We start from the raw sequence: 15,449 nt of genomic DNA, 5'->3' as shown, positions 1-15,449 counted from the left end.
TCAGTAGTTGGCAGAAGCCAACAACAGAGCCAAAGAAGAGTGAATATTGAACTTACATTCATCAGCTGGACAGAAACAGAGTCCAAATGAATGTTGCTACAGAAGCAACTGTTTGCTAACAAGTCAGTGTCGTGTTCACAACTTGTTTCCACTGCCCACAAGTGGCCAAAAAATCTGTTAATGCAGGTTTTAGATTGCATTTGTACAGCTACTACTTCTAGTGTCAGAGGCTTGATATTTCAACCATTTATTTGTTATTTTTAGCCATCTAATAGTCTAATAGATTTCAGGCACTCTCAATCACAACACATAGTATTTAGGTGGTTGGGGATCACTGTATTGATACTGTCCAAAGCCATGTTCCCCCCGTTATGTGCGTGTATTTGTTGTGAAAGTAGTAGTTTACCCCATGCAATCAACCCTGGTGTGGATGTTGTAAACATGCAGTGAATGTTGGTGCACATAAACAGATGTTCATCATTCGACACAGAAGATAAACAGTGTATTGTGTGTTTCAGGCCGCGTAATCTCACCGTGTGACTCCTCTTTTTTTCCACATTTGTTTTATTTGTGAAATTGTATCCCAGACTCCTTTGAGACCAAATCCAGGAAGAGGTCATACATATGTATTTGCTTTGTGTCTTTATCTCTCATTGTTTTGTCTCGTTTTATCTTTTTTACATCTTTTTCTCTGCAGTAAAACTTTAAACCTAGTATTGTTACTATTCTGCTCACGGATTGTTTTGACTGCTTCACCACTCTCAAAAACAGAAACTCTAAACCCCAGGAAGCCATAATAGCAAGAGTAGAAATTATCTCTTGTATCCCAAAGTCGGCTAACTTTGCCTTGAAGATGATAAGGCTGCTAATAATAAGAGCCTCCTGCTTGGTTGTGGACACTCTTGACTGAGGAAGTAATTAAGTTCAAGCAGTTTATCAGTGGCTGGCCGGAGATGTGCTGTCTTTGTGTGATAAAGAGGGACTGGAGAGGTATGCCCGTTCTCTCAAGTGTCCATCCCACCCTATTTTTCATCCTCTCCTCATCTGTCGCACTCCCTCTTCATCTACTTCCCATAGGGGAAGCCCAAAGCGTATCCAGGCTAAGAGCCACACAACTCAGCCATCATGTCACTCATCCCTTAGCCTGTCCTTCACCGCTCTCCTCAAATATCCAATCAGGCTAATTTTAACCTGTGTTAGAGGGATGCGTTAAATTTGGCAGTGTGTCCCAATGCGTGCCACTCTGTAGATCCATTTGAACTGACTGTGTGCATGGAAAGACACACTGTGTTTCTGTTTTCTTTTTTGTAACGATGTTCCTATGCGGCTTCTATTTTAGAGTCGGCGGAATTAGAAGAGGAAGGGCTATATATGAGGGTGGTACATTGTATGAGCAGACATGTGATACATTATTTTAAGAATGCCTTTCCCTTTCAGTGATTGGAAAAAGCTGCTTTTAGCATACAGACACAGTACTGAAAATGACAACAGTGTACAAAGGTAGAGTACATTAAACCACTGCAGCTGAGACAGTTTGTTATGTAAACACCTAGGACCCATGGTAGCTCATTACAGAAGTTTGAAACCCTGCTGGATTATACATACACTTCCAGTCCTTGACAAAGACTGAAGGCAAACTGGCTTCATTAAAAAGTGGCCTTTTAAAAAAAACACAGTCTTAATAATGTCGCCTTTTTCATACTTTAGTGAAAGCTGCAGATTCAGTACTCTGTCTCTGTCTGTACAGGAGGCGTTCAGCAGTGATGGAAGAACAACATACATCCTTTAGTTCAGGAAAAATAGTAATACCACACCTTGAAATATGTTAGCAATACCAGCAAAATGTACTTAAAGTGTTAGAAGTAAACATTTTCATAATTAAGAAAAATTACCCCTGTCAGTGTTGTAGTATTTTGTTATTATTAAGTAGTAATTTGATGTTGTAGCTAGTCAAAGTGGAGCTAACTGTAACTATTTTATATAGGCTACTATTGGATAGGTACTGATCATGGATGTGCTTTGACCGTAAACAGTAAATGTATGCGTAATAATTTGATTTGTAAAATAAACTCAAAACCATCCCCTAGGCAGGCTCTGTGTAGTTGTTTTGATTACAGTAGAAGAGTATCTGGTCTGACAGATGCGAGCAAGATGGACAACTGAAACACGCAGCTGAAACGCCTCCTGTGTAGACAAGCCTTAAGAAATAAGATCAGTCCTGCCCATTATCGCAGCACTCCAAGCTAAAGACAGAGTGGGAGGCTAAAATGCAGCAGAGTTTTATGGTCTTTCAGTGGCTTCATGTGTGTCTCTTATTCAACGTTACATAAACCTTTTACGTCTCTATTACTGTAATGTTGCCACTGGCCTGTGGCTGCTGCATGTTCCCACTTAAAGTCCTGATATGTTTTTAAATATGTAAACATGGATGTATTTGTCGCCAAAATTGAATAACAAGCTTTGCCGCACAGAGTGCATTATAATGAATATGTGTTCAAGCAGAGAAGCCGCAAGACAATATTTGTTTACAGTGACAGGTATGATGAATGAATAGCGTACAGTGAATGTAAAACAAACCAGTGTTGCAAACAGGGATCTGCAGAATACTAAGTGGGTGCATAAATTGAATCTGGTTCTCTGGACTCTTTCTATCCCTGACTGAAAATAGAACATTATATGACTGTGTCAGCCACAGTCCAAAAAATATAATGTTCTTGAAGTAAAAATTAGAAAACAACAATAAAGATATTGTGTAGTGATTCCGACTGAAAACCCAGCAAACAAGTGATTACATCATTTCTGTTTATCTGTTTCCACAGACAGTGAGATGGTCCCCCTGGACTGCTTGCGTCCTCGCTCTTGTGCTGCCACCCACCGAGCCTCTATTCAGCGAAACAGTGATGACCCTCGCCTTTCCATCAGCCTGTGTGACCTGAGCCTGCAGCAGCAAGAGATGCATCTGGAGGAGGATGATGAGGAAGAAGAACAGCTACAATCCTTAAGCTCCTCTTCTTGCCATGTGCCCCAGAATTCTCAAAACTCACAGCAGTGCTCACTGCTGCCCAGCCATTTGGACACTGATTTGCATTTCCACTCAGTGCATGGTATCCATGTTACTGGACTGGATAAGCATACAGTGGCGCGGCTGGATCACCGCGGTGACGAAAGGACCCTGGTGTTCACCAGTCGGCCGATGCACTGCTCAGAGACTGTCTTTGTGAAGGTGAAAGCAGGTGTCACACGGGCTGGCTCTCTTTCTTACGGTGTGACATCCTGCGACCCAGCAACCCTGAGGCCTAGTGACCTGCCATCCAACCCAGAGTCCCTGGTTGACCGCAAGGAATTCTGGGCAGTGTGTCGGGTGGCGGTGCCGCTTCACAGTGGAGATATCTTTGGCTTTGTGGTGAATGCAGAAGGGGAGGTGATGATGAGCCATAACGGTGTCAGGGCAGGGATGCAACTGTTTGTAGATAACTCCCGACCACTCTGGATGTTCTACGGTCTGCACGGTACCATCACACAACTCAGGATTTTAGGTACGTTCATATCATCTCGAAGAAAGAGGGAAAAAAAACAAACTTTAAACTATTTCCAAACTTATCAATCAAAGTTTGTTTCTAAAAAGTCGAACCAAGATTCAAATATAGGGCCAAATCCACAATAGGATTGCCCGGCTTTTGCGGCTGCTAAATCTGTGCAAATGACATAGCATGTGATTCACAAAGCACCAGCAAAGGGTGAAATGCATCGAAAACTGTGCTGCCAAGCAAATAACGTCATGGTGCACATAGGCCATTTGAATGTAGGTTAATTGGGTAATATTCATATATTTGGCACAAAATTAGACCCTTTCTATGTAAATAAGCCTTGAAACTGTCTAATTCACAAAGACTGGCACTAATTGCCTCATACAGTTATTAGTGTATTCAGATAGTTGGTGTTAACTGTGCATACACCCACTCTCTCTCTCTCTCTGTCCCTCTCTCTCTCTCTATCTCTTCAAATCTTCATGCTTGTGAGCCTTGAATGATATTGAATTTATATTGAATGGTATCAAGACTGAAATCTTCAGTCAGACATGGGGGGGGGGGGTTCAAGTCAGTATGGGGTGGTAGGCTTATCTTGGACTTTCAGCTACTTAAAAATAAAAATGTCCTGACAGTGCTGAATAAGCTCAGATTTCATCAATAAGGACTGCTTTATTAAAACAATCTCACCATATAAACCTGGAATCTGAGTCTAACAGCTGACCTGTGTAGATGTGCAGCAGAACACAGAACATTAATTACCATATGATACTGAACAATCCAGTGTTAATGAAGTTAATGCTGCTGTGCTGCTGTGCCGCGTGCGTAAATGCGCACAGCCTCTTTCTCTGCCGGAGTCACATGAATGGCTTTAGCATATTTTGATGGCGTTTCAGTTGGTTATGTTAGAGTAAGGTTATCATGAGATGTTATTTTGCATTAGAATTTGTATTACCTTTTTTTTTTTTTTTATTTAGTTTCAAGAAATAAGAACACGTTCCAACGACCTTTACAGGATGTCATTTGTAACTTTCCATTCCGAAATAAAGGCAGTCTGTGATCCTTGAACAATCTTTGGAGGCTGTATTCCTACTCAGCCGAGTCTTGAAATAGTTTCTCCTCCTTTGCTTTCTGTGCTGCTCTGTCTGACTTTTTATCAACTCATGTATCTCTTTGGAATTTACATTCAGCTCCTGCAATTTGCATATGAATGTTAACTTTTCATCTTCAGCTGATCAGAGTTTCTGTCAACTCGGTTTAATTCTGACAGATTTCACACAGTGATAGCACAGGATCGACTGAAGGTACTGTGAAGTCAGTTGTGCTGGTGTTTACATTCTGATATAATTGCTAACAGGTTCAGAAGCTGTTGAAAAAGGTGACTTAATGACAAGCTGTGTTAGAAAGTAGATATCACTCGCATCATTTTCTTCTCCAGGAGAATTTCTGAGTTTTATTGATTTTGAAAGTGGAACTGCAACCATACTGCCCATATTGCATAGCAGGCATGACCACACTCTGAAACACAAACATGGTGAATACATTCTTTTGATGACGTGTGGAGAAACAAAGCTGCCTTCAGTGAGGAGGTACAGTAAATAAGCTTTCATCTGAGTCCAGTTTGAGTTTGAACTATTTAGTATCACTTGCCCAGTTTTAAAAGTACTGCACTTGAAGGATTTTAAATTCTCTTCTTTTCATAAGATGGAGTTGCTGTATTGCTTGGACTTACTGTATTATGATGTGGCTGTGAAATACTGCAGAGTGCTGCAAGCACAAATGCGAGTGCTTTCCATTTGTTTACAGTCGCCGAAGATAAAGAAGTTTATCTTAATTCTTCGGAAACAATCTTCCTCCACCCTGCTGTTGCATTCTGGCTGAATTGATAGTGATTCTTTCCCAGCATGTTTTCACACAAAATGTATAATTACAGGCAAAGTTTTTTAAGAAACTTCAGAGGGGGCACAAAATGCACAACATGTTAGAATTTGTTGATTTACTTTAAATTTGTCTTGTAATTTATTTCTGGGTTAGGTTTTTTCCTCTCCTTTCCTCTTTTTCATGTAGTCAGTCACACCAGAGCTGAGGAGGTTATTTCTGTCTTGCGTGGGCTCCCAGCAACCAACATTATGTATCAGGAGGGGGCCTGTGATAGCTTCTTATGATGCCCTCCATATGCATTATTAAAATGTAATTGCATGGAGCTTTGCGATGGTGGGTCTTCCACCCACAGCCACCGTTCCCTTAACACTGGTTCTCCAATCGTTGCTCTACTTTCTCTTTTTCCTCTTCTCCTTGTGCAATTTCATACTCGGCTCTCCCACCCCCCGATTCTTTGGGGTATGAACGTTCTTCGAATCATTACCCACTCGAGTTGTGGGGAGTGCATTTGTGACGTCTCCTCTCACCCACTCGCCGCAGCCTCACGCCAATAGTTGCCATGGAAACATCTAGCCACTCAGGCAAGTGACAGTTTGTCATGGCTGGGTGTTGTCAAGCTTGTGAAGTGAAACAGATGGGACTCTGTTGCTCTCCCATGGTCATTTTGTCCGTGTTATCTTAGACATCAAGATTTTATAATTTCTTATGAAATATTCATATTCAGTAATGGCCTACTTATGTATTTCCTTATTTTAGGTGTCTTGCTTTGGGTTTGCTTCTGCATTTGTTCAGCTGCCATCCTAAAGCTGCTACAATAAATATTTTTTTACATTAACAATTGAGCAGCAATTAGTTGATCGACACAAAATTAATCTGCGTCTATTTTGATAATTGATGGATTGTTTTGAATTAGGGATGTCCCGATCCGATATTTGGATCGGATCGGCCGCCGATATTAGCAAAAAATGCATATCAATATCGGATCGGCCTGCACGGGAAAATCCCGATCCGGACTCCCGATCCAGTTTGTTTTCAAAACTCCGGTCCGCGCACCGCTGTAGGAAATCCATTCCAGTTTTTTTCAGCTTTCCCCCCCAAATCCGGTCCGCGTTTTTCAGCACACCTAGCGACCTGTCCAGCATCCCACTATTTATTTTCTACTCAGCTTTTTTGTGTGTTTTGCTTTTTTAATACCGTTTACACTATTGTTTGCACTGATGGCTTTTTAAGCCTTGGTTTACACTCTTGTTGTTCAAGAGCAGAGCACTGATGCCAATACAGTTTGTGTGGTTAATTGACTATTTATTATTTTGTCTATTTTGTGTTTATTTAACCCTGTTAAGAATAAACAGGTCAGCTTCTCATTACCAACCATTGTGGATTATTCAAACTAACCTAATTAAGTTGGCTAGTTGTTCTTAAGAGTAAAACCCTTTTCAACATGAGTATAACAACAAAATTAGTAAATATCTTTAATCTTTAATACATGCTTGGATCGGCCGGTATCGGTATCGGCCTATGCTAAAAGCTACAATATCGGTATCGTATCGGAAGTGCAAAAAGCTGGATCGGGACATCCCTATTTTGAATACCAAAAAAACAAACAAAATTCTCTCATTCCAACCTTAAATGTAGTTAAAAGAAGTTGCCTTCAATGCTGCAAAGTATTTCAGCATCTTCATCTTCCAGCATTTGTTTGTTTGTTTTTTATGCCCCACAACTTAGTTTTGGTTCACTCTCACTTGATTGATTGATTGATTGATTGATTGATTGATTGAATCCTTTATTTATTCAGGGAAGGTCAATTGAGAACAAGCTCTCTTTTCCAATGATGCCCTGATTACAAAACACATGAATAAACATACATAATTACATATCACAATTACATTCAGACTGCAGAACATTGAGCAATAGGCATTTGAAATCTAAAGAAATAAGACAATCTAGTTCAAGAACACACTGTAAATCATTTCACTTCTGAGGGGCATAGACCTGAAAAGTCTTCCCCAATTCGGTCCTTACATTGGGAATGTTTAAAATCAAGGTCTCTTGTGTGCAAGTTACAAGTTCTAAATGAGACATCTGTTCCAGATGCAGCAGACAACTTTCTTCAGCAAAAAAGCTCTAAAAAAAGCACCACACACACGATCTGACCAAAACATCACAGCATATTAGCGATTAGCTGTTGAATGCAGTGGAACATTTAGAAGTTAAGGAACCAGAAATTTCCCTCAGGAGTTGGTGGTGAGCAAAACAGAGCTTGCAGAAGGGTGAATATTGGACTTTCATTAATTAGTTGGCCAGAAATAAGATCCCAAATGAATGCTAATGTTGTTCCTCATGTTGGATGTGTGAACTGTTTCCTAAGAAGTTCAAAAAATCAACCTAAAAGGTGATGCTGTATTAACTTGTTTTCACTGCCCCCAAGTGGCCAAAAACGCATTTAATGGCAATTTAAAGCCTGACAGAAAAATAAATATTGTGATGGGGTGAAGCAGACCTTTCTATGTTTGATAAGCAAGTGTTGAAAGTCACCATACACATGCTCAACCTCAAATAAGTCTCCTCTGCTGCTTGCGTAGCTAAAGACATTCACATATTCCAGGAATATTCACTTATTCCTGGTCATGCAGTCAGCAGTAAATTCATAATATGAGAGAAAATGAAAAGTATGCTTGAGGGTCAAGGGTACATGAATAGATGATGGTTATCCATTCTTCCTTATTTGAGTTGACTAAGACATTTGCTAACAGGTGCGTTGCCATATAGGTCCCGTTAAGTAGGTAATGGAAGGGTGTACAAATTCTGCCGTTTACATACAGGACTCTGTATCCACACTACAATATGAAAATACAAGAATAAACAAATAGTCCCAGTGTCTCAGTAAAATGGTTCAAACATCCCCTGTACTGATATTAAATGCAAACAAAAATGTTAGAAATGTTCTTGCATAGATTACATTGAGTCCTGTATTCATGCAGACTTTCTGGTATCCGTTGATTTTCTGTGTAGCAAACTGATTGTTGTATGACTAAAAAGCTACTATGGTTTGTTTGTGTAGGCTGAAACTGAGACTGTAGTTGTTGGAGTGGGCCAAGGAGAAGGCATCGGAGTTCAGAGCAATGGATATGAGCACGTAGCTGCAGTTATGCAACAAAACTGTATACATTTTTGTGCAAGCAACCGACCACATAAATGTATCTTTTTCTCTTCTTATTTTCTCCTTTTAATTTTTTCTGCTATTTTGCACCATATGTGGTTCTTTTTTTAGCTATTTCTCCTCACCACAATGTCATTGTTGGGAAATTTAGACAAGCAAATTGTGGGATAAGATGTAAACTAACAATATTAGATTATTTGACACATGGAACGATGGGTGGTGCCAAGTAACCGGCCAGCCTGACAGTGTAGCAATATTTCTGCCATGGTCAGTTGAAGGACGATGTGTAAACAACAATGGCTTGTGGCTGCCAGGCAGACTGGATCAGAATTTGTCTGTGGAGTCAGGGTCGGTATTCACGTCTGTAAGGAGAGATGAACTGCCAATATGAGAACTGATGCCAGAGCCGATGGTTATGGGCTGCGGATGAGGACTCACCAAGACAGAGAACAGATAGGAAGCATTTTGTACCCTACCCAGAGGGATCATGGGCTTATGAAGGAGGAGGAGGGGGTCCTTGGCATCTCTGACGAGGCTACACCAACTGGAGGCTCTTGACTTACTCATACACACCCACACACAGACACTCTGGACTCACAAGTCATCTTCTTGGTGATAATACAGACTTAATGTGTGTGTGAGTGTGAAAGGGAAAAAGTGATAGACGGACATGGTGAGAGGGAGATGCATCAAGACATCCGCTCTCCTTCTTTTGCTAATTATCAGCTCAACTTCTTCTCAGTGTGAATTATGATTCACTCACTTTTGTATCTTTTGAAAATTGAAGTCTTCTTCTTTCATAGATGATCTGTATGTTGATATTCAGAAAGTCTTTTTCTGATCCCGGGGGCTCTTCTGTATTTTCAGGCTCATCTCTGCACCCAGATCCCCGAGGCCCATCAGTCCCCAGTTCTCCATCCTGTACGCCCAACACTCCCAGAATGCTTTGCAGTGGCAACTCAGAGCCCAACCTTAACACACCTTTTAACATCAACCTCAATTCCAGCCTCAACTCCAACTATCAGACTGTCTTTACTTCCTCCTCAGGTTTGTGTTCCAGTTTACTCTTCTATCTCTCTCTTTAACTCTACCTATTTAGGTTCCCCCAGTGTATTGTTATTGTCTCAGTAATCAGTTGTCCTAATGACCAACCTAAAAATTCCATCATAGAATTGGGGAAAATAAAAAAGACACTTAGAGCAATGCAGGAGCAGATGCACTTCATCTTCCTTTTGCATACGCTGCACAATTATTTTCTTATGCCATTTCCTGTCCAGAAAGTCAGGATTTTCTTTCTGCTTTGTTATGATGTTTGTATTTATGAAATGTATTAAAATGCAGACATGTAGGACAACGATTGAACAGCCAGCTGTTCACAAATACTAACAGAACAGAACCAAAACATCAATTCAGGATATGCATGTTATCACATCAAGCAAATATTTACCTTGGTGATATGAAGCAATGATCACTGTAGTCCCAAGCTGCAGACAGCATGTCAGGAAAAGTCCTAAGAGCTGATGGCTGTAGAAAGAGCGACGATTGTAGCACAAACACAATTATTCCTTAATAAAGTTGTCCTTAAGTATTAGCAGAGGACGTAGAGGAAATGAGTGGGAGGAAGGGTATTGACAGCATAAGTATTGCCACCTAAATGATTCCTTGGATATATGCAGTGATTTCACTGTGTTTCTTTCTCACAAACCTCAGGTACAACGCCAAGCTCTCCATTCTCCAGTCACCCAGAGTCCCCTACCTTCCCATCCTGCTCAGGATCATGGAGCGACGAATGTACCATCTGCTACGAAAATGTGGTGGACACTGTCCTCTACGCCTGTGGACACATGTGTCTCTGCTACACCTGTGGCCTCAAACTCAAGAAGATGGCCAACGCGTGCTGCCCCATCTGCAGGAGGACAATCAAAGACATCATCAAGACCTACCGGAGCACGTAGGCTTGTGTTAGACAATGTGACACATCGTCAGGTTCAGCTCAAGAGGTTGTCAAAGCCATTTCAGACTTTGCAAGGATGGACACAGCACATGTGAAAGCCCTGCTTGTTTGTGTGTGCAATCTGGCTCAGGTACTCTACAGCAGGACATTTAAAATCCATCATTTTAACATTTTATCTATGTTACGTCGAATGCACATGGTTGGTTCGTACCTGTGAAGTCTCAATAAGGACCAGCAATGAGATTCATCAGAGACTATTGACAGAAAGAAAATATTGTGTGTGCTAGTGCAGTAATAGAAGATTGGACCAAACTCATCAAAGCTTGACCTACTATTTTCCGCAGACTGTGATTAATGCATCTGTTGAAAAGAAAGAGTAATAAGAGGAAGCATGTGTCCTACTGCATAGTAACCCTTCATTTTGCTGGCGAAACCGTTGCTGCTAGCTAGATGTAGAAGGAGTAAAATTGTGGAAGAGGTGTGGAACAAGCAAGGAAAATAAATATGTAGTTTCATAAGCTGCTCCTTCACTACTTGTCAGATAGCATTCAGTCAAAAAGCAGTGTTGAATTGATTCTCTGCTAAATCTGAATCCTGAATGTTTCCAAGATTCCAGAGGCCAGTGAGGAATGAATTTTAAAAAAAGAAAACGTTTTTGTTTGTGAAATTTTGAAGCATAATAAGCCATGTTTTAAACTCTCCTGTAATACAACGATGAAACGCCCAAGCTCGAGCTTGAGGGTAAAAGAACTCTGATTGAAGCGTTTTGTCAAATATCACACTCCCTGCTTCTGTGAACTTCAGGCAGGGTGAGATTGTGCGAAGGATAAGAATGTGTGAACATTGTCACCATAGAAGGTCACGCTTGCGGTGAATGGATGGATGTAAATCAGTGTAGAGGGAGGAGGCAGAGAGAGGATGTTGTACGTTTGGGACAAAGACAAGGGAAGAAGGGGCGCCTTTACTGTGTGTCTGCACAGCATTCGGTGCAAAGAAACAAAGCTCATTTGGGCACAGAAGATACATCAGAACTTTATATGAAAGCCTGTAAAATGTGGGACTCGCATGGGGTTACATGTCCTGCCTCTTGGCAGTGGTCCCTACCATCTCTGGCCACTCAGTAAGCTTGGTGGATGCTGTAATTTGACAAAAGTCATACAAATAAACATTGGTGGGCAGTGAGGTATTTTTAAAATGCTGAAAAAGCACATAATGAAGACGAATCAGCATCTCCATCATTTCTAGTAACCCATGAAACACAATACGTTACAGATGGCTTTGCTTACTCCAGGTTACACACTTCTCTTCCTTTTGTATGTACATTAAATCAGAACATGATTATTTGCTTTCAGTGATGACGTATTTTAGTTCATTTGTGTTTAGTGTGTCTTCAATTGAAAAAAACAAATTCATGTGCAGTCAGTGACAACGATGCAGCTTGTTATTGTGGGACATTGTGATAATTTAATTTGCATTTCAGTTGCTGAGTGCTGCTCTCCGTCAGTAAAAGCAAACTCCAAGGACATTTTCACTTGACTAATCTCATACATTATGTACGGCTTTAAATTGATTAATTAAAAATTAATACAAGCTATTTTCAGGTGTTTTTCTTTTCTTGTCTTTTTGTTTTTGTTTTGGCCTTGCTAAAACATTACTCCTGATTTTGTTGATGCTTTGCATCTCGCCACCGTGGAGGGAAAATTTGCAGTTATGTTGTTTGAGTCAAAGTTGTGTTTTAGCGCTCTTGGGTGCCTTTTTAAAAAGAGAAGTCTGGAAAAACTTTGGTTCATTAGGTGGAGGAGGAGGAGGAGGTTCATCTTCATCTTTAAGTCACGCTTATGAGGTTATGTTTCTGACATGAGCAGGTATAACCACACAACCTACCCGTTCATAGATGTTGTATTTGACTTTGAAGCAAATGTTTCCTTCTACTTAAAGGTGTACTATGCAGGATGGTTTAGTAAACACGCATTCAAGGTTGGCCCATCCTCCCTCAGCTGAGAGAGAGAGAGAGAGAGAGAGAGACAGAGTTGGTGTAGTGAGCTACAGTGTAAATGAAAAGAGCGAGCAGTGCTGGTGAGAACAAAGCCGTAAATCAATATCTTCTGATTGTTTCATGGCGGTCATGTTCTAAAGAACAAATAAACACGCCCACACCTCCGCCCAACCCTGCAGGAAGGTACGATTGTGTGAATGCAGAGCTTCATCCTGTCCACTGTGGCCTCTCTGCTCTGTGTGTGTGTAGCTCAGCGCCACCCTCGGTCAAACAAACACACACAGACCTGCAGCTCTTTATACGTCCATGATGCAGAGACAGAGAGCAGAGTGGAGCAAAGAGAGAGACAGAGACAGTGATGTAACCTCGTTGCTATGCTACGAGTCCCAGCCTCACACCCAGCATGCTGTTATTGGCTAGGGGCTACACACCCACTGCCCAAAGGTTGACACCCAGAAGCATCCCGAACACAGCAAAATAATAAGAAAATACAGGCAGAGTGTAGTCTCTGCAGATTAATACATCACCACACACTTCTAGTGAATTATAAGTGATGATTGAGAGGGATTACTTTTGTATGAGTCTGTACTTTGTTTTTAGAAAGAAAATCCTGCATAGTATACCTTTTAAAATCAGTGTATGCATTTGTTCAATTATTCACTGCTGAAGATCAAATGTTTAAATATTGCCTTGTTCCCCTCTGTCACTGCATTGCATAATACTGGAATGTTTTGTTGCTCTTGAAAGACGCTCAGCTTTTACATTTCTACTTGTTTTTGTTTTTCTTCCTGACCAAATATATGACATAGCAGATATATACAACATTGTGAAACATTTTCATAGAAAAATACCATAAATGACAATTAGTGTAATAATAACTGTACATTATGAGGTTTATTTATTTTGTCAATGCTACTATAGAAGAATTACCACTGTTTGTTTTATATGTATGACTATCATGTCCAAACAGTAAAAATATTGTCTATTTTGTTGTTGCATAGTTAAAGATTATGGAACATTTTATTGCCTCGAAAGGCTCTGTGTTTGTGTCAGCTGATTTTCACTTAAAGAAATAGTTTGACATTTTGGGAAATATGGATATATATGTGGTGAAGCATTAAGGTGCTAATAGGCTGATTTTGTTACTCTTAGATGGAGCCAGACTAAAGTAGCTGTTTCCCCCTGACTCCAAACTTTATGCTATGCTAAGCTAACTGGCTGCTTGCTTCAGCTTTATACTTAACAAACATAAAAGTGGTATGAATCTTCTCTTGGTCTTGGTTAACTTTCTTTCCCAAAATGTCAACTATACTAAAATATGTTATTAAAATGGAATAAAATGTGTAAAGTTGGCATTGATTATCTAATCAGTGGTTAGTCAGTAAAATTATGTTTGTCCTTCTTGTGCATATTTAAATTCTATCTTGGATTTGTATTGTAGTGAAGCAGCATGAATAGTTCCCATATGGTCATAATTTAGACAGCCTGTTTGAAAACTGAGTTTTTCAAATGTGACCAAATATTTGTTGCCCAAACAAACATGCAAGTAACTGCAGGAGGGTATTTGTGCATTTTGGACAAGAAAATCAGCTCATAAATTTGGCTTTCTGTGCTTAGGATTTCTATTGGTCGTTTAAAAAAAATAATTTTTTAAGCTGGTTTCAGAATTTGTTAATAATGTTTAGTTTGTTAAATAAAGTTTAAGTCTGAAACACTCGTTTCAGTTTGTCATTAATATTATTTCCTATTGATTGATTCCTATCAAATGAAAAAAACACAACATTCCTCAGCCTAGACACAGCTTTCCAGCCTTTGGTACAGGTATTTGACTCAAAATGCAATAAAAAGTTAAAACTGACCATTTCAATTTCACAGATGCTGTCCTTATTATGGATTATGCTCAGCAGGAGGCTGAAGTCAATCTGGCAAAGGAAATGGGGAATGAGAACGCATTAGTGCTATTACCTTCTCCCAAAACATACATTATACAAATGTTTATTGATGGATTAACCTCTTAAGCAGGAACATTCAAATTGGGCAACAGATAGAAAACAAAAAGGCAGCCGTCTCTCTGATGCCTTACACACTAACAATCACTCTCCACAGTAGTATACTTGTGTAACACCCCACCATATACTATATGAATAACAAAGGCAAGGGCTTTTAGTAAACAGCTATAACTCATAGAGAAACTGTTTAGAGCTGTGGTATGTAAACCTGGCCAGACTGAACATCATGTGTTATTTACTACCCTGCAGGCCTAGCTCTAATGTAGCACTGTTTTATGCTGCTCTCCAATATGCACAAATACAGTGCATGACGTCCGGACATGAAACAGGCAGCGGTGGCTGCCGTTCATGGCCAAGTGTTTTCAGAGGTGAGAGGGAAATACACAGCCGGGGTCTGTGAAAGTGACATGAATACAGTATATCTCACTGGTGTCTGTGTACACACAGACTTTCCACTCAGACCTCTCAGTGAACCTGGCTGACGGCCTTCTGAAGGCTTAAGGGCTTGGCAGACTTGTTTGAACTGTGTTTTGGTATCTCTTCTAGACAGATGTTTGGTCAAACACGCACATCTATTAGGGTATCGAATTTGTATTCCCAAAAAGCATGACACTATCAATTTTGAATTTCAACCAGACATCAGACAGTGAAAGTTAGAGTTTCTTCCTCTGCTGTAGTTCAGGCTTAAAGCTTTTGGTGTTCAGGGTGATGTAAAAACGTTTTCCTCAAGTCAGATTTGCAGCATCGAGGGAAAAGACGTGAACATCAATTATATTCAAAAGTACAACTTTGTTCACAGTCTAAATATATCAAATGAGTGATTTCACCCCTACATTATCTAATTACTTTGTTGATGATGAAGGATGTGAAGGTTATTGTGATGCTTGGTTGTGATGATCTGCAATGAGATGCTGAGTTCTGC

General features: G+C 40.2%; 1 protein-coding gene across 2 annotated transcripts in view; it reads left to right on the top strand.

Annotated features, from left to right (window-relative positions):
• neurl1ab (neuralized E3 ubiquitin protein ligase 1Ab) overlaps positions 1-10,523 on the top strand; it is a 29,424-nt gene extending 18,901 nt beyond the window's left edge. Inside the window, exons 4-6 of one of the 2 annotated variants that reach the window (XM_062430747.1) lie at positions 2,820-3,536; positions 9,436-9,557; positions 10,254-10,523. In XM_062430747.1, coding sequence (XP_062286731.1) covers positions 2,820-3,536; positions 9,436-9,557; positions 10,254-10,523 — 1,109 coding nt within the window. Of the gene's footprint in view, positions 1-2,819; positions 3,537-9,435; positions 9,576-10,253 lie in introns of both variants that reach the window. The other variant, XM_062430746.1, reaches the window with a different exon arrangement.
• Positions 10,524-15,449: the final 4,926 nt, after the last annotated feature.

Source organism: Scomber scombrus, chromosome 12 (assembly GCF_963691925.1).
Source record: "Scomber scombrus chromosome 12, fScoSco1.1, whole genome shotgun sequence".
Taxonomy (NCBI): domain Eukaryota; kingdom Metazoa; phylum Chordata; class Actinopteri; order Scombriformes; family Scombridae; genus Scomber; species Scomber scombrus.
Note: the sequence above shows the minus strand (reverse complement) of the source record. Positions and strands in the feature narration are given on the sequence as shown.